The sequence below is a fragment of the Accipiter gentilis genome, chromosome 17 (assembly GCF_929443795.1).
Source record: "Accipiter gentilis chromosome 17, bAccGen1.1, whole genome shotgun sequence".
NCBI lineage: Eukaryota > Metazoa > Chordata > Aves > Accipitriformes > Accipitridae > Astur > Astur gentilis.
In genome coordinates, this window is record NC_064896.1 from 2,767,542 (window position 1) to 2,793,736 (window position 26,195).

Genomic DNA, 26,195 nt, shown 5'->3' on the forward strand with positions numbered 1-26,195 from the left:
TTGGTTTGGGGGTTTGTTTTGTTTGTTTAAAGGTAAGTTTACACTTTTTTAAACAGGTAATTTGAAAGGAAGAGAACTGTTCCTGTCTGCAGCACTGTTCCCTCTTCTCAAATGTAGAACAGCCTTTCCCACCAGCAAATCCAAGCCATGTAGTACCCAGTGGTGATTAGTAATACAAGGGGCATGGGCAAACTTGTCCAAAGGCCTTTACAAATGAGATTAAAGAAGAACATTTAACATTAATGAGCTGCAACAAATTCATCAAGAGCCAGAGGGAAGACATTTTACTGCAAGAACTTTATTGCACTACGTTCAAGTGCTGAACCAAGTATTGTGCCTACTGGACATCAGTCACAATTCCACTCCCCCCATTTGTGTCTACACTGTATGACAGTCTGCACTTTTCGCTATTTTTCCTCAATTAAGGTTGCAGAGTCATAGTGTATGATAATTAGTACAGAGTAAAACTAGGGGGAAGAATGCAAAGTTATACATAAAGAATGTAAAATTTTTTTTATTGTTCTTCAGAAGGGCTTGGGGTTTGGTTTTTAATCCAGCTCAACACCTTCCCCTCCAATCTGACTTCCATAATTTGTCAAATCAGCTTTAACTACCAGTATTTCACTTTATCAAAAACATCGATTTTAATTTGCAGAAACAGTTAGAACATTAGGCTTCTAGTTTGTGAGGGGAAGGTAAAGGCCAGAATTCAGCAATTTCAGCATCATCTACCTTCCACATGGACTCAAACATTACCAGATACGTTACTTCCCTAACGTAGGCACTGACATCACAAACACTTCTGCATCTCCTTTATCTATTAAAGAAATCAGAAACGTTACACATCTTAAAGGGAGGAAGGAACTCAGTACAACAATACAGCTTGAGTCAGGGTACAGACCGAGTTTTGTGGAGTGCAGCCATGGACCTCAAGCAGGTCTGTTGGCATATCTGTAAAGTGAGGGGCTTGACAAGTACCATTATTTTTTGCTTAATTTTATAAATCCCTTCCAGGAACAGAATACTAAAAGTCCATTACCTGTGTTCTGAAAATGCTTGCGCAGCTAAGCTGCAGACTAAAAGCAGAAGTCTAGAACAGGAAGAAATCCTGTGAAGGCAGTTCACATCGCCAGCAGCTGAGGTATTGGTAAAAGATGGGTACCAGCCTACACCTACTACAGGCACAGACCAACAAAAGCCTTTGGTGCTCCACAGCAAAAGATCACAGCAGAGTATGACCCTAAACCTGTATTCAAAGCCTTCAATGGCTGAATATTACAGACATAATGTCAAGTTGAAAGCATATGAGGTCACTACTGGGGCAGGGCACTAAGTTAACATGTGTTTGGTAGAAGTAGCCTAGCTGAAACTGCTTATTAGAGGCCTTAAAATGACTTGTCTTGATTAATTCACTGACACCACCAATGGCCCTACAAAGAGAACGTGGTGCCAGTCCACACTGCAAAAATCAGCATATGTACGGTCTGCCAATGGTGAATACAATAGGCATGTTGGTGTGTTACTAGAGATTCTCCCTCCAAAAGAGCCTAATAAAAAAATAGCAAGGCAATCAGTGGTTAAACTGAACTATACGTGAGGGCTAGTTTGGGAAAATACCCATACTAGGCATTTATTCATGGACCGCATTTCTGTGTGCATACCATCTTTACCTTATATACGACACAAATTAGACCCTCCCCCCTAATCCTGAGTTACTGTATTCAGCAAGCCAGAGAATCTGGACAGCAGCAAAAAGCCTTTTCTTCTTCCTTATGACAGATAAATTAATTTTAAGTCCTCGTCTGAATTGCCCCTTGCTCACCTAGGACAGTTTTGAACATCAGTCTTCTGCCAGGATAGATTTTCTATCTAGCAACAGAAAGACAATTAACACTTCAGCCAAATTCTTTGGAAAAATAAGACTGACATACATACACATAAAATCAAACACACATGCATACACACACACACACTCACAGTTAAAAGCACTGCCTCCCACCAATCAGAAAAGGCCTTTAGCAGATTCACCAAAGATATTAGGCAGTGAGTCTTCTGTTAAAGCCCACCAGGAAGTTTTTCCACACCTGCAGAGTCTGATCACCATGTAGACATACAACACAGACATCACTGCATCTCTAGAATATGCCCAGGTTGGGCTTAAGGCTGCCAGACTGCTCCCATACAGCAACAAAGGCTCCTCTTTATGTCTCTCTGCCAGGTCCCAGCAAGGTTTAAAAAAAAAAAAAAAAAAAAAAGCAACTCCATTTAAAAGAGTCCCATAGGAATTAATGTATCAGGCCCTAACTGTGGGGTACTTTCCTCAAGTCAAGAAAATAGTTTCTGCACAAGCCAATGCTCTGCTGGTTTTCCTTAGACATAAAATTTACTTTATTTCTTTTCTTAGAAAGTTAAAAATACAGAAGGTTCAGAAACTGATTTTCTCCTTGCAGATGTTCAAACTGCAGCTTAAGGAGAAAACAATCCTTCACTGAAATGTTTCTCTTAATTATTTTTTTTTTTTAATTTTTATTTTTTTCAATCATCACCACCATTAGGACAGAGGTTGAGGAGCACTGACTCCACCACTAATTTGATGACGTAGTTTGATTCCAGATTCACATTTCCAGGTGCCAAGAGTCCAGAAAACAGCCATGCTAACTTCTGCCTTCGTTTGAGATTTTTTTTTATTGAACACAGCAGTGACCGTTGGCATCTTTGAAGCGTAATCGCATCTTAGGTCGGTATTTTTCAAGGTAAAGCAGCTGTTTGGAATTGAAAGCTCCCCTCCTTTTCCTAAAACAAAGAGAACGAAGGCTAATATCAATGGAAAAAGTACTGCTTCAATCACTATATACATTCTAAGGCAGATTAGTCCTCATTTCAAAGCTTTTCTATATCTACAAAAGAGCATTTTGGCTTGGTTCCATATCCATTGACACTTTCAGGAAGGATAAACCAGGCCAGCACATGCAGTTCATCACCTACATGCCAATATTAAAAATCAAAATCCAGTTCGCAAATTTCAGCATATTTTCTTGGATTGGGAGAGTTTATTTCCATCGCCAGCAGTAGTCACTGAACATCATCAAGGTCACCCTTTCCTTGCAGATGCATGTGCTACTTATTATATTAGCTAAGTAAGACCATGACATTCAGATACATAGAGGTTCTCAGAAACATATAAGAGGTTCTCAGAAAAGAGCTTCTCAGTATAAAGTGTACCGTACCCAGGAAGAGAAAAAAGGAATTTAAGAAAGGAAAAATTCAGAGAAATCTGTTGACAACAATACAGTTTACAAAGATAACTGAAGACCCTGGGAATCCATAAAAGGATGAACTGCTTTTTTGGCAAAGCTCATTCAACATAATCTTACCGGCTGGGCTTCATTTCAAGATCTGATGTTATCATCACTAAACCAGAGCTCTGCAGTCTCACCCTTCACCAGTTTTGTTATTTTCCAGCCAGGGTCATTGCTGACATTTCCTGGGTGGATAACACACTCACCCACAACACCTGTAGGAGCACTTGTGCTCATCTTCTTGCTGTACAAATTCTGCTTGGTGGCCCAACCTCACTATTTATTTTTTTTTTTTTTTTAATTAGGAGCAATTAGTCCACGTTCAATTCATCCATGATTTTTACAGCCCCAGCCTAGACATTTTTTCCTCCCATGTTCAAAATCTTCGAGTCTTAGATCAATGGCTTAATACATAAGCCCACATTTAAAAAAAAAAAAAAAAAGCAGAGATCACCTTTTAATCCTCATCTCTAAGAAGAGGAAAGGGCAAAAGCCTCAGCATTAATGTCAAACTCATGATGCGCATTATTGTCAGGATATACCACTAGAAAACAAAATCAGAAGTCTAACAAACTTTGCTGAAGACACATGCTGTTCAAATACAACATAAACAGAGAGATTTCTTGAGAATGGGGAAGTTTAACTTACTGCCTTATAAACTGAACTGCATCTTCGTACTTCATTCCACATTCAATGAGAGCAAGTGCAACCAGTACAGGAGCCCTAAAAGAGAAATCAATATCTAAGGAAGATCTAGAGAAACAATATACTGAACCCCTCAAAATACATCAAATTTATCTATTAATAGATAGTTTAAGTATTTTCTCTTTAAGCATTATCTGCAGAAAGACATTTGCCTGCTGAATACCTAATGTAAAATTTGTTTTAGTAGACAGCTCTGCTTCCAGCACACACATAAAAAAATAAAAATCAATAGCTCCTGAGTGTTTGGGGCGTGAAACAATAATTCTAGATTTTTACGCTCTCTCATTTCACTATAACCTAATTTTCTACTTGGATAAAACAAGTGCGTAATACCTCTTGCATGCATTCTTCTTATGACACTGTAGATTTAGCTGTCTGTGAGACAGATCTATGAAGCACTGAACAGATAACTTATTTAGATATGGGTTTTTTGTAATTATATGCTGTACATGGAACTGGGTGTTCCAGGGAAAAAAAGAGTAAAACTTTCTAGTTTGGGGTCCACATTTTAGAAATCAGTTAAATGTAAAGAGCCTATTTTTCAAACAAGCAGAAATCACAATACACGCTGACTTTCTCCTGCATTGATGTTCACCCCACTAAACACACACAGTTGCAACAGGCACCTCTGAGAGTAGTGAAGGATTAAACACGTGCTAGCAATTGGACAACTTGTACTCATGGCTAAACAAAAATATAGTTCAGGAGAAACAGCTCTCACTATCACTGCCATGCTGCACCTCCATGAACAGAATTATTAACTTTCCAAAAGAAAAAATTTGAAACTTCAAAAGTTACTGGAACAAAAAAAAAAAAAAAAAAGTCCCTTTTTACTATAGTTGAAGTTCAACTCCCTACTACAGGTAGACAGTTCTCCAGATTAAAGCAGAATCTGTAAAGCTCTTGCTTTTCCCTCTGCCTGAAGAAGTCTGAGAACAACAGCAAAAAGGTCATTCCGTAAGGAGTAGATACACAACATAAGCTTATGTGACATACAGAAGATGGGAAGCTTCTGATACCCTTTAGCCTGATATTATGCAAGAAACAGGAGAGTTGAAAAATCACTTCAGTTGCACGTGGCCACCCTCCTAAAGACATTCCTCAGATAAAAATAGAGCAGAAATGGATAAACAAATGTTAATTGCTTTGGGTTTTTGGCTCTTGTGTCTTTAAATACTGGCCATTTCTTCCTCTACCTCTTCATTTCCCCCATCTTTTCTTCTCTAGAGGTGGAAATTTAAGAACTTGACAGACTCCAACTCTGTGCTTAATTATTTCTTTAATCCACCTTTCTTGCCCACTCATTCATATCCTTAAATATTAACAGTCCCATGGTTATTGTAAGAATACTAACACTTAAGCTCCATTTCCTCCTAGCCCATAGGATAAATACAACATTTAGAGATTACATTTGGGAATATGAATGTAGCATTTAGCTTTCCCAAATCAGTCTTCTTTTTATTTTGTCTTGAAAGGAAGTTCTTCCCAAAGAAGGAAGTTACATTTTGAGTGGTGAGGAGAGAGACATCAGTGTGCGTGTGAGCAAGAAATACAAGCCTAACTCTTCTTGAAACTGAAATGAAGCCACTTTCAAGTAAGAAAGCAATTGAACCGGTTTTTCTAAATGCTTTTTTTATTACCACATGGCTTAATCGTATACCAGTTGAAAATAGGAGGAAATTTAAAAAAACCTACTGTACAGCCTTAGAAATTGTACTATACATGTATATTGCATTTGTCAAGAAGCACAACAGATTTTATTGTTTTAGCAGGAAGACATATACTTTCAAATTAACAGCATCTCTAACTGCTTGCATCATTCATGATTGACAAGTGTTCTGAACAATCTCTCCAAGTTTTTCCTTTCATCCTTGATCAGAGGTATGAAATTACTTAAAGTTTTTAAGCTGCAATAAATCTCTCTTGCTTTAATGACACAAACTTGATGATGCTGCTTTAAAGTGTCATTTGGGAGAAAACAAGAGAAATTGGCATTAACTTAACACCTTCCATGACCTACCTCACAAACTAACTTTAAGTCCAGTATAAAAACAAGTCAGTACAATACTAACCTTCCCAACCCTGCAACACAGTGAACAGCGACACAGCATCCAGGCTCTTCACGAAATTTGGTTTTCAACAGGTTTAGCCAGTCATCAACTATCTGATTCGGGGGTGGTGCTCCATCATCAAATGGCCAGTCCTTTGAAGGAAAAAAACTGCTTTACCTATATGGATTTCAATTCATAATCAACAGCAAGGCAACCATAACTGGGAGAAGGAAAATACTGCATTCAGCAAGAAGTGCATATTACATGAACAGTTCTGTGGGTGTTTTTCTGATTGCACGGAAGTTTGCAAGTCAATATCATAATGCAACAGTAAATGTTTAACAACCGTTTAATTGCACTTTTCAATAAAATTTCAATAAAACTGTACACTAACTCCTTTGTAGTATAGAATTTTCAGAAAAATAGCTGTCCTTGAAATCTCATTTTATTAAAAATATGTAAAAATCAATAGACATTTAAAATAAACATTTGAAAGATGAGAACTCTGTAGACTTTTGCCTGTGGTTGTGTCAACCTTTTAAAATACTATTTGTACTTCAGACTCTGTACAGAGAAGCTACTTCATAACAATTCAAGAGGATCAGAAGAGGAAAAGGTACTTCATAACGACTCAAATGGATCAGCTTGTCCAGCTGCCATGAATCCAATAAGCAAGACAGTTAAAATTACCTGCGTATTTTCAAGTCAAAAAAAGCCACGTTCACAAGCAAAAAGAAGAGTGCTTAGACACAGGCAGTCAACAATGAAACAGCATTTACAGTTACATTTCTGCCTATTAAAGGGGTAGCCAACATTTAAACTACCTAGGTCACATTTAGTACCATCAACGTGGCTGTCAATCAAAACTACATGCGAGAAGCTTCCCATTTTCTCGAGGTCACAGCTCTCCCCTGGAACTTGTGCTAAGTGGAGTACCACATGTCCTACATTTCAAGACCAAGCACAATATCACATGCTTTATAATCTCCTCAGACACAGGGAGTGCTGTAGAAAGAGCACTCCTATATGCAAGGGAAAAAGCAATACTCAGTAGTTATTTAGCCGTTTTCATTAGATGAATGCAACACATTTTACAAGAGAGACTCATAGCCAGAGTTTCATATTATTCAACCACCTCTCCAAACAGTAGGGAAATTGCTTTGAAAAGAGCCCTCTTCTTCCCCCATTGGCTAGAAACAAGTCTTTCATGTAGTATCGTGAGAACAGGTTAACGTGAAGTAATATTCTCGGAAGCCTGAAAGAAGCATGCAGAAACTCTGAGCAAGTACAACCAAAGGTAAAAATCTGCCAGACTTTTCATTCTGAAATGGACTTATTGCTACCCTAATACTTCCTGAATAGCAAGTACAGCTTAGCACAGACCTCAGCCCAAGAGCACCTTATAAATGTGTCAGCACTTGAAAAAGCTGCAAGGTAGAAATCTGTCTCAAAACTACAAAACCAAAAAGCTTTAAGTTACTGAAATAACTTTATATGCTATTAATTCAGAAAGATACACAAAGTCTGAAGAGTGCGGAGAACTCCTTCTTTAAAGCAATGGGAAATTAAAAATATCTGGGACAACACAGCAAAATAAAAGGCTATAGAAACAAGATCATAAAGTAAAACTTGTTCTTTCTAATAAAAGGCTTTTATGAGATTTTCCACTCAATCACACACTGCTAGCTGTATTATTTTAGGCCCAGTGTCATCCACTGTCCCAGGAAGAGATGTATGGGCTGCCAAGAGAAGAGGCATTACCTATTGCAAGATGCTTTCTTTTGAAACTGCCTTGCAAAGAACAGGATTTACATGTCAGTTCTGTGTCCTAGTTTTAGATTAAATTAAATCCTTTCCTTCAAACCAAATACAGCAGCTTACTACATTGCTTTAGCTTACATCTTAACCATCATGTCCACACAACTCTTGTGCTGGCCTGAATTAACCACAATCATCGCTTCCCCACAGAGCATCACCCTCTCAGCAACGGTACACCACTGACATTAAATTAGTAATGATAAAACACTGCTGCATGGGACACTGCCCAGAATGAGGAACAAGAATAATTCTGGGACTAGAGGAGTAATTGCAGCAAAGTTTTGCAGTTTTTTTCCTGATTACGAGTTCTGCCAGCAACACCTCCGAACTCCTGTCAGACAGGAGAGAAAACAAATTGGTAAGCTCCACGACCAAAACAGTCATTAATAACGAGGATCATGCACCAAGACTGCACAAACAGAAAATACACCTCTTTTGTACCACCCTGCAGTAGCTGGGAAGGAGGATAGGCAAGAAAGGGTTATTCTTATTTACCCTTTATCTGAAGCAGCCTTGCTCAGCAGAAGAGCTCTGCGTTTGTCAGTAACAACGACTGCAGGACTGGCAATGCAGAACTGAGAAGACCAAGGAGCAGTAACAGGACTTCAAAGAGACAAAGAACCCTTTCTTCAAAACCTGCGTGCAACTCGCACTGAAGTTATGGCAGCAAAACGCTCCCAGAACTGCCTGCATCTGTGTAGGATGAGACCACAGCCACCAGCATGGAACCTTCCCACCTTCAATACCAGAGCCCATGGCAATGCAGTAAAGATCAGATGGCAATGAAGTCACATCTCTAACGCAGGCACTCCCAACTGCCTGCTAGCATTCAGACAGTGGCCATTCTGGAGGGCACAGAGGGCAAAGAAAGTCTGATCCAGGGATGAACAGTAAATGAAGGACTGATAGAAGCTGAACAATAGAACGTGTCTTAGATCCTTAAGATGAACAAAACTATCGCAGCCTCCTTGGTTGCCAGCCAGTGCAAAAATACTTCCAGAAAAAACTACCAGTTTTTCTGATGTAACATTTCTATGTTAAAAGACCTTACATGTGAACGTAACTGTAAGAACTGCAGAAGCCCACAGAAACTAAATCCATCCCCGCCTCCTGTCTCCTGGATTTAATCTCTGTTGATAAACATGCGCACGCAATAGTACTACCTCAAGCATGGAACATCTAATTCTCTACTTTCTCACTATGCCATCTGCCAAAGCTACTCCGTAGCTGCCACATTCTACCCATCTTGCCAGTACATGATCCTGTATCACGGCATGAGAGCAGGCTTTGCTAAAATGCTCTCATTTTCAGGGGTTTCACTATGCTTTTGACCTCAACAGTTTTAAAATAGACACTAATCTCCCTCAGGCTGTGTTTTTAATCTTAATGTTATTTTTGCAAGCAAATATTAGCTTTAAATAGTGACGTGTTATTTTCTCAGCCAGCTGGTAATTCAATACCATTTCTGAACAGCAACAGGACTCTGCTTTGAAAAAGCATGCATTCATAGGAAGGAAAAGCTATACAGGAGGTGGTTATGTTGGTAACTAACTAATAAGCTTATCTCAAATAGCAAAATGCTATTGCAATACAGTAAATTACTAAGACAACCTCATGACTGGGATCATCAGGATCAGTGATCCCTGTCACCTCCTGCTTTCTGTTACCCTTAACAGATGCCTGGTGGATTTATGCTCTCTCCTGTTTCGCCTTCTGCAGCAGTGGAATACTAAGAACTGGTACATACCAAATGCAGAGAGGCTTGTTAGCTGAGGCAGAAGCGTACAGACACAAGACTCTCACATGTGTTACTCAAAGTCAAAGGCTCTCCAAAAGAATGGTGCTTAGCAGAGCTGGCGGAAACACCATTTCCAGTTTTCAGAAAAGCTTCCTCAAAAAACTGCTTTCAGTTCAAACTTAGCCAATACCAAGTTTTTAAAATTTTTTGAGAACCAAAATCCCCAAACTATTTCAGAAGTGCAGGCTCCAGAGCACAGAGCACTCCCCACCTCCTGCAGCTGCCTCTGGGGCCCCAGCCATGGGCTGGAGAAGGTGGATTTCACTCACAGATGCAGCAGCCAAGGTCAGCTGGCCTCACAGAGCAGCCGCTCTGGCAGAGCTGGACACGTGCAAAACTGTCCTATGTCTTCTACGAAGAACTCGGATCTCTGCTCTGGCAGAGGAACACAGAAATACTCTTAAGCCCCAGCTTAAATCAGGGCTCTGAGGGCTTCTACACCATGAGTTTAATCCTTGCAGTTTCTGGCAACCTTAGGAGTATCGCAGCTAGAGGTTTCACAGCAGCGTGCCCGAAAACGCTGTGACGTCCAAGTCCAAGACAGCTCTAGAGCGAACAAAAATGCTATTCCAGAGCACAGCCCTAGGAGCACTGGTAGCCCTGTAATGACTGATTTTTCCAACAACACTGAGGCACACGTGGCTGCCTGGAACTAGAGTAAATGCTTACTAGGGCCAGAAGCCAAGAAACCTGACTGACCTGTACGTGGAGTTTTCACAGATATGCCAGGGTACAAGTTTTTCTCCTAATGGAAAACTGCAGAAGTTTTCCTCTGACTAAGCCATAAAAATCAAGAGGCAACAGAAGACTACCTGCAACAAGAAGGTAAGATGCAATTTCTGGCCTCACAACAGAGTATTACTCACTCCAGTAAAATAAACTGATTATATCTGACACACTGTAATAATTCAGAAGCATTGCCTGGAAAAATACCGCCTGCAAGCTTAGTATGAGCACACACCTATTAAAAAAACCTCCCCTAAAACACCAAGCAATACTAGACGATCTAGTCAGACAGTCATTGCATAACGTTAACTATGAGTAGCAAATTCCACCTGCTGAACAGGGAAGCCATCAGCAGCCAGGCTCCATTTAGAGGACAGTGATGAGGCCCTGCTACAGCCGGTCCACAGAAGCCTATATCAACATGTCAGCTACAGTCTCAAAAGGTGGCCCTTTTTGAAAGAGCAAGAGAAGGGAGTTTTATCTGCATTCTGAGAAGGTCAACAGTAAAGCCAAGTGCTATATCTAGAGAAAAGGACCAAACTGAGCTGTATGGACCACAAGGCAAGGCTGAACACTGGATTACTATTGAGCTAGCCACTAAAACACAATCAAAATATCTTAACAAATCCAGAAATCCGGGAATAGACATTTCTATTCCAACTAAAGTGCTCAGGCAATAGTAATGAATCAGCAAGTACCTTTCACAAAAGTACGGGGAGTTTCTCAAAACCAGCTTTAGCTGATGTAGGGGATCACATTGCTTTTGGCCAGTCTGAAACAGTCATAAGCTCTTGTCCAAAACATGAAAGCCATCCCCACCACTTCTAGACACATAATTTTGCATTTTTAGACAGTTTTAAAGGCAACTCACTAGAACCTGGATTCCTTCTTTTTCAATAGGAGCTTGATCATAAGTGGCATCACAAACTCGCACCAAGGTTGTCACTCCGTACTTCTTCAGCTCCTTTAAGAAAAAGGAAAACATGTGAACACACTGGCAGAGTGAAGAATTAAAGAACTTTCACATCAGCTGCAAAACTAAACATTTTACACAGAGTCAGCGGTACCGTGACTACTGCACAGCTCCAAGGTGACTACACAGTGAAGGAGCAAGGGCCAATGCAGAAAGGGGGGTTTATGGCCTACATTAGGACAAGGGTTACAAGTGACAGGAGTTAAGTGTGAAACAGCTCTGAATTCTTCTTCTCTAGGGAAATGCCAAGGTAGAGAAGAATTGCATATATACGAGCAAAATTAAAATAGCTGCTTATATTCTCCAAGCAGCTTCTTCTCTTTAAATAGAAGCCTGGAACTGTTTGCTTCAGCCAGTGTTGACATTTTGAGGCAGGGAGGAACAGAACACACACCCCACCATACTCCAGCTTCCTTGTAATGCACTATAAGTAGCACATTGTGCTAGATAAATAATCAGAAGATCAAACAAAAGCTGTTCCAGTTCACTTTGAAGGTTCATACAGCAAGCAGAATTTCCTCTCATATTTGGACTGAATCACTATAACCTCTAACAACTAGCAATAATATCTATTCCAGAGTCAAGACTCCTGAAAAAGGAAGACAATCCACAATAATAGAAAAAAAAAAAAATAGGGAGACCAAAAGAACGTGGCTTTCAGACAAAATTAACCACTAATATCTCAGCAGATTCATGGTGAAGAGCACACTGCTAAATGATGGAAGTCTGTTAATAGCCACAGTCAGACATCAGTATCAGATGACAGGATCTCTTTGGAATGAAAAAGACCTGCATACACAAGATAAAAGTCCTCTAGATACAAGATACAAGGGCACAAAGATATAGCAGGTTTGGAGCAAACTAGAATGCAGAAATACACTGTACTATTACTTCTCTGATGATACCATCTGTTACTTTTTCAGAAAACTGAATATTAAATTTTGCTGTATTTAAGATCTTATTGTGTTAGTAATGGTGTGATCCACTGCCCATGTTAAGTGACTCTTCCCACAGTTCAACCCAGGCAAATGCCAGTTTTCGTGGATAAATTCTGGCATATGAAATCTGACAATTCTGGGATTGGTAGGGCAGTTGGATAACACATCACGTAAACTGAAGTATTGCACTTAATCCTACTCTAAGAGAGAAGAAAGGTCAGAAACCAGTTACAATTCTGTTAACTATTTTAAAAGCAAGACGACGAGCAATAGATCGACATATTAGAAGCACTGCATTATTTAACGAAAAATAACACTTAGAATCATAGAACATGCAGTCCTTCAGAAACCAGGACAGAAACGATGGCATGGGTGTGTGTTTGTATTCTAAAATGGAAGATCATCCAGCCTCTTGCAATTAAAGAAATGCAGGACTTTTTTAAAAGTAATTGGTGGATTCTCTTCTTATACTGTCAAGAGAACGCGAACAATAAATTAAAGATAAAAATGCCTTAAACTTCAAGTAACATGTAACATAGCCAAAGCATTGAGCAACAGGTGTGAGGAATTACTGTTCTGTACTCCTATAGAAACTATGAGCAGATAAGGAAAGAAGGATGATACTTTGACTGCCTTACCTCTATGAACTTGCTGAGGGTTGCATTGGTTGGGTTGTGAGTGATCAGGAAACGCATATTCTCATAAGTAATTTCCACGGGGGCTGGACGGTTCATAATGGCAAATAAAATGTGTAAGGGGCCAAAAAAAAAAAATTTAAAAAAAAAAAATCAATAACCTTGGAAACGTTTCACAGCAGAAAACATTAAAAAGACCACTAAAATGCCTGGGATTGATCAGAGCTTGCTTTGACGTGTTTGTTCCTTAAAGAATTCGCTTCTAGAAAAGCAGGTTTGCTTCAGAATCCACTTGAATTCAACTTCGGCCTCAATTACTGCAGGTGGTATCCTTCCGACTCCAAAAATTCTGACTACGTGCAAGACTAGGCAGCCTGTTCTACATTTAGGCACTGGTGAGACAAAAAAGTAAGGGCAGATTTTCTCTCCACTTTGTTTTCTTGATGCTTAGTTTTGCTAAAGTCAGTAAAAGGAATATGCTTCCAATGTTTAGAAGATATCCCATATATTTGAGTGTGTTCACTGTGTCTGGAGTCTTCAAGGCAAAGTAATTATGGCACGTAGAACCCCCTGCACTCAGCTCACTTGTCAGCCAGGATGCTGTGCTGGGCCTGGCAGAAGTCTGCCCTCACACTCAGAATCGCCATAAATGTGCGACGTATATTCCAACAGAACACCTAAAGAGAAGAAAAATACCATGTGATAGGATTTGTTGCTTCTGCTTCCAGAAACACCAACTATTGACCCTCCCAGAAAACTCAAATTGGACTAGATAAAACTATATTTAAAAAAGAAACAAACAAATTCAGTCTTCACTGGAGTCCCAATAGCCATAATCCCAAATATTCTTTCGGCACCAAGTATGCCCTAGCCCAGAGACGCGCGACTTCTTGTAACTGGTGTTCCTCGCAGCCAGGCACCGGAACGGAGAACAAGGAAACCTTTCTGTGCTCTCTGTGGCTCCTCCCTCCCAACCAGGTGCCCTAGAAGAGGAGAAAATAGCACAAAGCCAAGTACACATTTGAAAGTGTCTGTTGGTACAGTCGTACCTGTTTGGCTTAAGCCCAAATATGTAAAAAATATTGTTGGTATGGCTTTATTTTCTGAACAAAATCAGCAGTACAAGTAGAAATAAGAGTATAACTAAACTGCCATATATTTGAGCTTTTGCTAGCACATATATTTCACCAACACTGTTGTACCACCAAACTCCCAACTGTAGTAGGGAGATACCCTTCAGAAATCAGTCACTTCAAAGTAACCAAATGGTCATTTAGCGGTAATAACTTTTAGTTATTCTCAGTCTTATCTGTGTTTACAGACTAGGGCATTAAGACAGCGGCAGCTTCCAGTCCTAACACCCAGGATTCAAAATACAGATGTTCCAGCAATAGAAGATGGGACAACGCAATTCTACCATGAAGTTTAGAGGGATGAAAATGGAGCCAACCTAAACTAGCTCAACTCATTTAAGGCTGAAATATAAATAAGCAACATGGCTTTTCATTGCATTTAAAAATCTTGAAGCCAAAGAATCACTACCGACACTTCCTTTCTAAGGAAAAAGTTTTACATCAGTTGAATAAAATCCAAACTAGCAGCCAGAAGTCACAAACCTGCAACTCAAGCGGGAAGGTCAACGTGGCACACTTAAGTGAACACAATTAGGGAAAAACATACATGCATGGAAGTTCACACCCCAAATTTCTAGTGTGCTCAACATTTTAATGAGATCCTCGCTGTAAAACAGTCAAATTAAGTACTACAAAATCACCTTTTTCACTGACATGAAGTCAAAAATCACCCAAAGAACAGCAATTATTTCCTTAAAGAACAGCTTTCAAGGCTAAAAAAAATACATTAATTAGGTTGCCAGAGGCAAGAACAAAGACGTTTTCAATAACCTCCCCCGACCTTAACGCAGTTCTTGCTCTGAGTGACTGAAATACAAATTTCAAAAAATGAATCCTGGAATATTTTATCAGTGTAAAGACTACAGGATTAAGTCTCACCCCAGATGGAAGAGTCCCAGCTAAACACATCATACTCAAGTCCTTACACTTGTCAATTCTTGCACATTTGTCACAACTCTCTCATGCATACTACCAAATCTCAAAGCAAAGGATTTGTTAAAATGTATTACAGTCTGCTATAGCGACGATGTACCAAGAACAGAATGACTAAAGTTACAGCATCCACATGTGTCCAACACCTGTAAAACTTGATGCAAGAAAGTCTTTTTTCAGTCAAATACTGGCCTGTTTTTACCCCATTTGAACATACACTCCAGTCATCTGACATGTCCTGGAGAGGGACCTGCAGGCTTACATTACAGGAACAATTTCAAAACTAACTTTTGAGGACCTAACAAGGTCATTTAAATAAAAACAGTGGTCAGCAGATCTTGGCATAGGAGATCAAAACTTGGATCCAGAGTACCAGAGTCTTACAGCATTACAAAGTACATTGTCACGAGGGGAAGAGGTATTGCATCATATTTAAACAAATCCTTTAAACATTTTTCTTTTCAGCACCAATAATTTGGTTGGAAGAACCTCATCCAGTGCTATTTGCACTGTGAGTTGTATCAAATCAGGTCATTATGGTTACACTTCTCCTCCCTCAAGCAAATCAAAGAGGGAATTTCAACCCAATTATTTTAAAAGTCTTTTGTAAAAGCGATTTACTAAGTCATTAAGAAAGGACACATGGAGATGACATGTTCCACTAAATTAAGTATGGCAGGGGAGTCACCAACTCAAGTCCTACTCTCAGATCTGCAGCTGCTCATGGTCTGACCTTGGCCAAGCCACTTTCAGTAGCTCAGCTCATCTGCAGAACAGGAATGACACCATCTTACCTTCCCCAAAGGAATATTACTGAAGCATTTAATTAGCTAATAGCTAAGCAGTGATTAAAAATGTAAAGCACTGTATTTAAGTCTGAAAAATTATTTCCAGAAGGATAAGAAGTTTATGTAGCACACAACCCTATTTTTAAGAGTTTGGCTAGACACATATATCCCTTCCTGCCATGACTTTCAACTGCTAACATTTAAGCTGAAGTTTAAAAAGAAAAACCAGGCTTCTAATTAAGAAAATGAAAAACAGGAAAAACCCTATTGTCTACAACCTCTGATCTCCCCAAGTAAATAATTAAAATGTCTTCCTCCCATCTTAGCAAGCAAATTTGCACTTCAAAACCCCAAGAGAACTGAGCACTATCAAACTGATGACAATAAATGGTAACCAGGTCTATGCACAACATAAAACAAGAAATAATTTTTCAGCCAATTAACCTTCAACTTTTTCTACGTAGAAACTGAGATAGCACATGGAGAGAAACCAAAAAATTACAACATGTTTTATGTGGCTGGCCTCAAAGGGAGCAGCAGTATCCAACACGTCAACGCTACGAATGAGGTGCCATCAGGAACCAGAGAAGAAAAAGCAGACAGCAGGACAAACAAGCCAAGCAATAACCATTCATGCATCTGAAAAGAACTAGATATGCTTGGGAGTCAGTTCCTGATGTTGTTTAACTTAATTATCAGAGAATAAACATCAATCAAGATGCCTATCTATACAGCCAAGTTTAGTGAGCTGTGACAGTCTCTGCACCTACAGACAGGACTAATTTAAGTTACAACTAACAGCACTGTGAGCTCCCCACCTCTCTCACTCGCACAGCCATACATGCAAGAGAGCTTGATAAAGCCTAATGAGGCCAATTGGAGAAGAATGTCTTTCAAAATGCTATGAACGTGCAAGAATATGCTTAAAAGTAAGCAAGAGGCAGTTGTATTAACTAGCATAAATAAATCAGGGTGATTAACTAAGAGAGGACAGTTAAGTGAATTCCTAACTCGATAGAAGCTTCACTTGAGATTGCCTTAAGTAAAAATCCAACACACCTACAATATTCATCTCCAGTGGCTGCCTTGTCTATCATTGCATTGACTCCTAAATTAGTTGCTTCAATAGGGCAAGTCGCTTGCGCTTCTGTATTGAGCCTATACAAGTTCAGGGAGACAGGTTTAATGAAAAACAAGTAATAACATCGTAAGGAATTCCTAGTTCCACCATCTCCTTCAAAACACGCCCATAAAAGTGCTGCCTTAGCGACACTGAGACAGCGAAACAGCTTACAACAGCTGCAGCTTCCAGAGATTGCAAAACACGGATACCTTTGGAAAGGTCACTTGGATCACCTTTCAAAATAACCCAGTGCACAGGATGCACAGCAAAGCCCGCTAATTTGTCAGTCAGTATTAAAAGAATACTTCAGTGTTTTGAAGACTAGTATTTTCAAACCATCTCATCTGATTTTGTTCCTGTAAGTGGAAATCCACATTTGATGTTAACAAAGTTAGGTCATGAGCTGCTAATTTTCCTCTTCTACAAAACCTCATTCTCATGGTTCACTTTTACACACGTGAAATCAGCATCTCAGAGCACTGACAGTGTACAACTTGATCCCATAAAATTGCCATCCTGACACAACACTGCAGCCCAGCCAGGCTTTTCCTGAAACTCTGCATACATCACATTTCACTTCCCCTTCCTGCATTGCCCTGCTAAGTGACCCACGTTCTATCCATACACTATCAAAATGTCCTGTTTTGTCTGGAGCACAAGGTGCTTTTCAAGTGAAAGAATTCACCAAGACCTCCAAAATGAGCCTTATAACAGTGAAAACACACGTTAGCAAGAACCAAAGCAACCATCTTCTCTAAAACATACTCTCCTAGTACACAGAGAAAAGAAACTCTGGAACTAACATTCTTGGAAAAAATTCTTGAACGCTCTCTGAAGGAAGCCTGCTCAGAATGACACGTGCCTAGAGAGGGGTGAGGTCAAAAATTTTACTGTTCCACCCTATCCACCCCCGCCACAGAGCTCCCTCCCAGCCTGCTGACAAGTTCTGCGGGTGACTCATTCGTTTCCTTTTGCACTAACCCAGTCGCTCGGTCCGAGGCTATAAAACCCAGGGCAGCAGATAGAGATCTGCCTTAGCAAGAAAAAAAAAAGTCCAGATTAAAGAAGTCTCAACTTAAAAGCGACACATCAGGAAACAGCAAGCATAGTCAAACGTACCATACAAGACTACTCAGCAAGAGAACAATCCTGCAGCAAAACTTAAAATTGATTACCACACAGAAAAAGTTCAGCGGCTCTCCCTAAATTTGGGTGAGGTCAAACCACTATATCCAACGCAGGCATCGATGCACAGAGATCATCATCCTGGTGAGCTCAGCAGTGGGAAGTGATTAGCTATAGCGTTAGCTCTTTCAGAAAGAATTGATAGGCATGCACGCTTTATGCTTAAGATCTTTTCTTTCCTGTGAAATAGAACCTGCTTCATAGTTATAAATGCTGTTCTGACACAGGATTTTTTTTTAACGCCTTCCCCACCCACCATTTAGTTTTTAAAAGCCCTTCAGAGGACACATTTGAATGTTATTTACATACCATGCCCAAAAAGTTTAAAGTTACTTAAAGTGTTTGAAGTCAAAACCAAAAGGCCCCACTAAGAAAAAGAAATTTAAGCTATTATCCTGTTTAAGTCACAGAATTATATAAGTAAAATAAAAAATTACTTTAGACAACAGCTCATGAATATGTGACACTAATAACCCATTCCTAAAGATCAGAATGCTGAGTAGTCTAAGATGTATCAGCTCTTGGTCTTTGAAAAAACAATCCTGCTACATCAGTTCCCCCAACAACTCGGGCTAAATATTCTCAGACTTTAAGATGAAGTATCAAAAAAAAAAAAAGAAAGAAAAAAACCCCAAAAAAACCCACCAAAAACCCATTAACAAATCAAGCAGGACTTAAAAGCAATTTCAAATCAGACAGCAACAGGGATATTACTCTGTGAAGTTAGAGAGTTGAATTGCTTACATCTTACTCATCTCACTTATTTGAATTTGCCATATACCTCTGCCGGAAAAATGACTTAGTGGAGAGTTGGCTCCTTTTCCATGCTCCTGTGGCAGTTAAATTCAGTCTGACAAGTGAAACTGAAGCTTACTGATAAGTTTCACTGCACATCCCTGAAGCCTCAATTGTTAGAATTCACCGTCCATTATTTCCAGCAGAGCTAGACTTTCAGTGTATGAGACCAAAAAGAATTTAACTTCTTAGTACAGAACAGAGGGAAACAAGGGGTAACAAAAAGGTAAATGTAACAGTGACCTGAATAGAGACAGCAACCCAGCATCTCAAGTGTTACAACTGAAAAAAGGATTAAGAGATTTAAGATTCCTGTATCCCTTCATAATTAGCAAAATGAGCCACAAAAAGATACCAAAGCCAACAGCCACTATAAAGGTACTTTATACTCTCTTCTGATATGCATCACCCAGACACTGGCCTAAACAGGTGCCAGCCTGATCTAGTACTGCAATTCACATGTGTCAAAAAGATAACTTCTAGCCCAGATTTTCAAGCCACTAGGTCTATTTTTCAATGTTTAGATAGAGCTCTTTTAAATCTCCAAGTCTTTAACAGGCAAAGCAGCTGTCAAGCTAATCCAGATACAACAGACAACACAGAGCTCCTCTCTGCTGGTTCAGTAATGGTGCATCACTGACAACATGTTTTCTCCTCCAAAGACATTATCAAAATACACAACCTACACCATTTACTGTAGTGCAAGCAAATAATTTTTTTTATCTCAAGAGCTACATTTTCAGCTGTGGATGGTCCACCTTAAAGCAAGAACAGAAATGTGCCTTTCCATGAGCCATGCATCACCCAGCTCTCCCCAGGGCCGCACATCAGCGCTCTCCCTCCCAGGCCTCACAACGGTTAACCAACACAGCATTCCACCACAGGGCAAAGTCCAGCGGCAGGAGCAAGGAAGCCAGCTGCGATCACAGTTCAGCTCTGCTCTGATAGAGGAAGAACATTTGAGTACTGCTGTGTGGAAGAAAATGATGAGTATTTGCAGGTAATTAAACTTGAAGTCAATCATCTATGTTTATGAGAGATGTTCGTAACAACATCACTACTAGACCCCGTGTAAGAAGGCTGACATTCCTGGCTGCGCATCCATACGTACACAGATACGTACTCTTACCTTAACTCTGACTGATCTTTTCTTTCCAACAGTTGAGTTCATTAAATTTAAGTATTTCTACATGTTGAGTCATAAGGAGATAGAGTTTTCTGGCTGTTGCTAGCGGTGGGTTTATCTTTTTTATTCTTTAAATACTAACTGCAGTTCTGAGTCAGAACCTGACGGGTTCATTTTGGGAGTTTTGAAGCGAGTTTCCATTTATACAGTAGCCTTTAAAAGCCAACTTTCTGCCTTACTCCTCCTCACACTGAAACCAACAAGCACACAGCTGCCCCAAGAGAAAAAGCAGATTGTGACTAATCACACCAAGGAACCACGAGGAACCATCACTGCAACTGAGTGGAGGCCACTTCTACGATCATCCCCATACCGTAACACCTCCCAACCTGCAACCTCGCCTGTGCTTCAAATCCCAAACCCCCAGCTCTCAATAACTAGGGTTCCTCCTCACCCACCAAAGCATGTCCTAAGCAGCAAACAACAGCCGTTCCCAGTAAGTACACCACTCTCTGTCTCAGGCCTTCCTGCAGGTCACTCTTAGCACCCTCAGCGACACTAGTACTTTCTTTAGCCACTGGCTTGGCCAGGCCAGACTCCATCAACTTCCCCCCTTTCAGCCCAGGCAGCTCCAAATCCCACAGGGCAGCCCTCTAACTACACAAACCAGCCGACATTCACAACCCTGCCCCCACTCAAACCCCAGGAAAACCACCACATCCTGGACACCCTTCCTTTCCAGCTCCACATGCCCCCCTCCAGCCTGAAAAAGATTCCCCCCCGCAACGTTGCTCGCAGCCTTCCACCTCCATTTTCCAGCCCAGATCCCAGAAAAATTCTTTACCCTTTACAGACCAGCTCCAGACCTGACACAGGGCAGGCCCCTCTTCACCCAAAACAACTCTTCCATCCTTTCTCAAACTCTTCCCCCATCTGTACAGACACACAGGAATAAGTAATACCTCCCCCCTCCAACAAACCTCTCCAAATGCTGTCCCATACCAGGTACAAGACCCCCCCCCCCCCCCCCCATTCACACACACCAACCCATCTGCAGTCTCCTCATCCTCCCCCTGTTGCAATCCTACAGGCAATGACCTCCCCTCCTGAACACCACCCCCCCCAAGCCCAGGTACAAGGCAGACTACCCCCACTAAACTATCCCTTTGGAGTTCACTCATCCCAGCCTCACAGCTGAGGGGAGACCCACGCAAACCAGCCATACAAACCAGGGGGGTGGGTGGGCACTGTAAGTCAGCCCCATCCCACAGATGAGGAGAGGACCCCTCCAAGCCAGCCTTGCACATAGAAGAGACACCCCACAAAGCAGCCCAACGCTGCAGGCAAGGGCTACCACCCTAAAACCAGCCTTACCAGCCATGGGGGTCTCTCATACCAGTCCAACCCACAGGCAGAGACACACACCCCCCTCCCCCCCCGCCAAAACCAAAATAGACTAGGGACCCCATAGGCTAACAAGCCACCCCCAAGGCTGCTCCAAAGGCCAAGGAAGCCCCCAGGGCCCAGAAGGATTCCCCAAACAATCCCCACAGGTCAGGAAATCCCCCCCAGACCAGGAAGGACAACCGGAGCCGGCCCCTCAGACCAAAGAGAGCCTCCTGGACCAGCAAAGACACCCCCCCGCCCCTAAACTAGACCCGCAGCCCAGGCTGTGCCCCCAAAGCACAAAAACCCCTTCCGAATCAGCCGCGGGGGCCAAAGAAGACTGCCCAGGCCAGGGAAGCCCCCCCAGACCAGCCCCACAGGCCGGAGATCCCCTCAAAAACTCCCAAGGAACCGGGGGGGGGGGGGGGGGGGGGGGGGGGGTCCCACAGGCCGCCCCGGAGCCACTACACCCCCCCCACCCCACAACCCAGGCCCGCCCCGGGGCTCCAGCCTCCCGCCGTCCCTCCTCACCCGAATCCCCCCCGCGGCTCCCCTCACCCTGGGCATTGAGCGCGTCGGCGTTCCTTCCGAGCGGGCCCGGCACCTCCCACACACCGGGCCGGGGAAGGAGCGAGAAGGAGCGGGAGGGGGCGCGGCGGCAGGCCCGGCCCGGCCCGTCGGCGGCGGCGGGGCCCGTGACGGGGCTGAAGCTGCGCTCGGTCCGGTCCGGCCCGGTTCGGTCCGGTCCGGCCGCGGGGAGAGACCCAAGAGCCCGCGCGCCGCCAGACGGCTCCTCGCGCACAGGCCGCTCCCTCCCCGCCCGCGCCCCCTTTGGTACGGCCCGCCCGTCGCTGATTGGCACGGCCCTCCTCACACCCACATCCGGCAATTGGTACGATCCGTCGTCGTCTAGGTCCCCCCCGCCCCGGTTCAGCGCGCAGGGTGCGTCCACTCGCAATACCGCGGGGGTGCTGCGGGCACGTCGACGCGGCACTAAGCGGCGCTGGGGCGGCCTCGCTCCACGGTTGCCGCGCCTCGCCGTACCGCTGCCGTGCGACCAGCTGGGTCCCCCTCCCCGTACCGCAGGGAACGGCTCCCTCCCTCCCGCTACTATTGGAACAGGCCCTCTTCCCCCCCTCCCGCGAAGAAGGCGGCATTAGTACAGCCCGCTTCCCCCCCATTGGGCATTGGTACGGCCCTTCCCAGCGCGGCCCGAGAGCGGCTCGCCCTGCCCCTCCTGCCCGCCCCCGCCTGCCCTGCCGGCGGTGAGCACGGCATGAAGCGAAACGCGCCGCCCTGCTGTCCCTAGTCACCCTTGGTACACTCCGGACCACCACCACCCCCCCCCGCGCTTCCGGCGCACTTGGACTGGCCCTCCGGCCGCACGTGCACGCGGGCCTTTCCACGCCAGCACACACCCCCACCCACCCCCCCCGCCAGCGCACAGCAGCAGTGGTACAACCCGTTTCCCCCCCACACACGCCATGGTTCGGTCCGCCCGGCGGTTCCCACGGTTTCCGCTTCCCCTCTCCGCCCCGGGGCCGGTGCCCGCCGCCCCGGCAGAGACACGGGCCCGCGGCTCCCGAGCGGGCCGAACGTCCCAGGGGAAAGAGTAGTGGGGGGGGGGGCGACGACGGGGGACACTGGTGCTTACAGCCCTGGAAGCACTTAGACACCTCGGGTTCCCCGGGAAGGCCAGCTCACGGCCCGGCAAAACCGAAATAAAGAAACGAGCCATTAATCCGGTTCCCTGTTCCGGGGCAGAGCACCGGATACGGTGACTCAAGAGTTTGGTGGGAGTAGGATCCTGGCTCGCAGGAAGGCCCACGCTTGGCCAGAGCCTGTCCCGGCCGCGTGGCATTCAGTGACCCGAGGTGACAACCCCAACCGGACCGCGACGTCCCCTCCCGACGTGGCTTTTATCGGCAAGGGTGTGTAACACGCGTGTGTAACACGGCTCCGGCACCAGCTCCAGCGAGGGGCCCAGCTTCCTAATCCTGCCTGCAAGACGGGGTCTGTGCCCATCGTCATCCTGCCGAGAAGCTGAAGGACCCGCTCAAAATCGCCACTCCGAGATGGGGGCAACCAAAACGTGATGTGGAGCCAGCACAGAGAAAACCTTTGCTGGGCTGGGCTGCAGCGGGAAAGGTTTTCCCGAGCGTGGGGTGATATTTTGGAGCCACAGATTAACGTGTCCTTTTCTGCCAGCTGAGATAAAAATACAGGAGCAAAGGACAGAGCTGCTGGACAGACGGACCATTCCCGCAGGCATTGCTGCTGCTGCTGCCGCTGGTCCAGCCCAGCAAGCAGGCGTTCCGCACTGAAAGCAGCACCAGCAGGAGCTAGAACAAGAGTTTCTCTGTTCTTGGCTCCTGTGGGAAGCCCTCCGCAGGGCCCCTCGCTCAAGCAGGCAGCAGTGTGTCTGAGGCATGGCCATTTGCATAATGCACAATATCGAGCGGTCCGGGCTGCCGGGCCTCTTCCTCTTCTGCAGCAAAACAAAAGCATTTTCTCCAAAAGCTGACAAACGGCCCCGTCGGAAACAATCGCATCCACACCAGTCATCAACTGGTCCCAGAAGACGTTCAGAGGAACAAACTGGGAGGACAGAGCAGGGATGGCCCAAAACACACCCATCTCCTATTTTCAGCTAGAGGAAAGCGCATCGCTCCTCTGCCCTCAGCCTGGCACTGTCAGGAAGGGAACCACTTCCATTTTAACACCCAGTGACTCTATTTCTGTAGCAGCTGGAGACTCTGGCCAAGCTCAAGGCTGCGCTGCTCTCCCTGTAGGCTGTATAAGGTAGTAACAAAGGAATGTTTCAGCCCCTTCACACCCTGAGCAGATCAGACAATATGAAGAAAGAAGGTAGAAGTGACATAAGTGGTTAAGCAAAGTGTCCAGGTTCACTCAGGAAACCCGGAAAGTGTTGGAAACTTGTCCCACATTTCCTAATTTTCAGTCCAGAGTGTCATCAGGCAACCTTCCTCTAAAAATTGAAATGTTCTAAAGGAACCACACACTTTATTTCCCCCCCCCCCCCTCCGAAGTTCTCTGAGGAATGGGTCCAAATCAAACAGCTAAGGACAGCTGCCACCCACAGCTCCGTGAGCACAGCAGAGGTTGTGGGAAGATGGGAGCTGTGTGTGCTCAGGGAGTACGGCTGAGGCAGCAGGTGGAAACCCCAGGGCAATGACAGCCCATTACTGGGAGCAGAGTTAGTTCATCCCCGCTCTGGGAAGGTGCCATGGCATTTAGAAGTGACGCAGCTGTGAGTAAGGATGAGACAGGGATGGCAGGCAGGGAAAGAATCTCAGTGGAAAATATGCAAGAATGACATTGAAGATACACAACAGGGGGTGAAGGAATAAGAGACAGTATGTGAACGAGAAGGGAACTGGTGGAGGAGGAGCAGACCAGGCACACATATCTGGGACGCACGCAGCTCCAAATTGATCGATAGCCAGAGCTCCCTTGTACAGGCAAGACGTTTTGTGCAGCAGAACTGCGCAGCCATTGACCACCGAGTGACAGGTTTGCGCAGGTTTGGGGGGGGCTGTTTGGAAATGGCACCCTGGAGGCAAGAGGGACAGGACAAGGTTCAGGCTGTGTTACCTGATGACGTCGGAGACTACGTCTGTCCATGAACATCAACTTCAGCTCTGCGCAGAAGAGGCTGCTGCAGACGGTGGTCTGTCACAAGATATTGAGAGGTCAAATAAGAATCACATGCTTCCTTAACAGGCTAAAGTATATGTGTAACTTCACAAATTATAAAAGCTGTTGTCTTCCCATATTCTCGTGCTATGACTGTCAAATTATTAATAAAAGGCCACGTTTGGTACTAAATTAAGGAGCTGCAGTACCTGAAACGTATCCTGTGTGCTAGTTAAATAACTGCTGCCTCCACAAACCACAATAACAGAAATCCCTGCACACAAGGGTTTTCACATTTGCAATCACCCTGACTGAAAATCTGTTCAGTGCCACACTGCTGGGTTTCAACACTGTGCAGACAAACCATCCCCCGCTAGGTCCACCCTGGTACCTTTCACTGGAGTTTCTTAACCTCTGATAGTCGTAACAGGTAAGACTCTTTTTCTTCCCTCTTCGACACCGTGTAACATCACCCGCCACACAGGAGTTAACTGTTCCCTTCAAAGTCCCATACCACGGCACGGGGCCAACACAACAAGGACACCAAGGGTTCGCCTCCCCAGCGGGCACTGCCAAGGCCCTGTACCCTGTCCTGTCCCTATACCACAGGGCTACAAAGGCAGCAGGGGGAAGGCTCAGCTCCCACACAGGCACTGCCAAGGCCCTGTACCGCTGAGCACAGGCAGGCCGTGGGCTCAGCCCTCGAAACAGGCTGGGCTGGGCTGGCTTACCGTACCAGCGGAGGCCAGGCAGGAGTAGCTCCGGTGCCCCTTTCGCTCTCCAGACGGAGCCAGGCCCAAGACCCCCGGTCCCACAGCGCGCTTCGCGCCTCAGAGCCGCCGCCTCAAGAAAACGCTGAGAGCGCATGCGCGAACAGCCGCTTTGGCCCGGGGCGGGCAGCCTCTGCGCTTGCGCGGTACAGCCCCTACGCAGGCGCCGCCGGAGACTAATTCTCTCGGCAGCCTGTGACTAATGTCACGCCGGTGGAGCTGCGCCTGCGCACTGGAAGTTGAGAAGGTGGTGGCCCCTCCCACACACGTGTCCCCTTCCACCGGCAAGCACTGCGCATGCGCCCTTCCGTAGAGCGCCTCCTCGGAAGCCGGCCGTTGGCGGAGCGCGCGTGCGC

General features: G+C 44.3%; 1 protein-coding gene across 2 annotated transcripts; it reads right to left on the bottom strand.

The window, feature by feature from the left end:
- Positions 1-278: 278 nt before the first annotated feature.
- PTP4A2 (protein tyrosine phosphatase 4A2) lies at positions 279-25,105 on the bottom strand. 2 transcript variants are annotated; one of them, XM_049820294.1, is made up of 6 exons: positions 25,028-25,105; positions 12,947-13,620; positions 11,269-11,361; positions 6,077-6,207; positions 3,948-4,022; positions 279-2,793 (listed from the first exon to the last, which is right to left on the bottom strand). In XM_049820294.1, exons 2-6 carry the CDS (start codon positions 13,040-13,042, stop codon positions 2,685-2,687), a joined length of 504 nt encoding a protein of 167 aa, XP_049676251.1. In that variant the 5' UTR covers positions 13,043-13,620; positions 25,028-25,105; the 3' UTR covers positions 279-2,684. The 2 variants fall into 2 exon arrangements, with proteins under 2 accessions (XP_049676251.1, XP_049676250.1); XM_049820293.1 differs by lacking the exon at positions 25,028-25,105 and adding an exon at positions 21,971-22,244.
- Between the last annotated feature and the right edge of the window lie 1,090 nt (positions 25,106-26,195).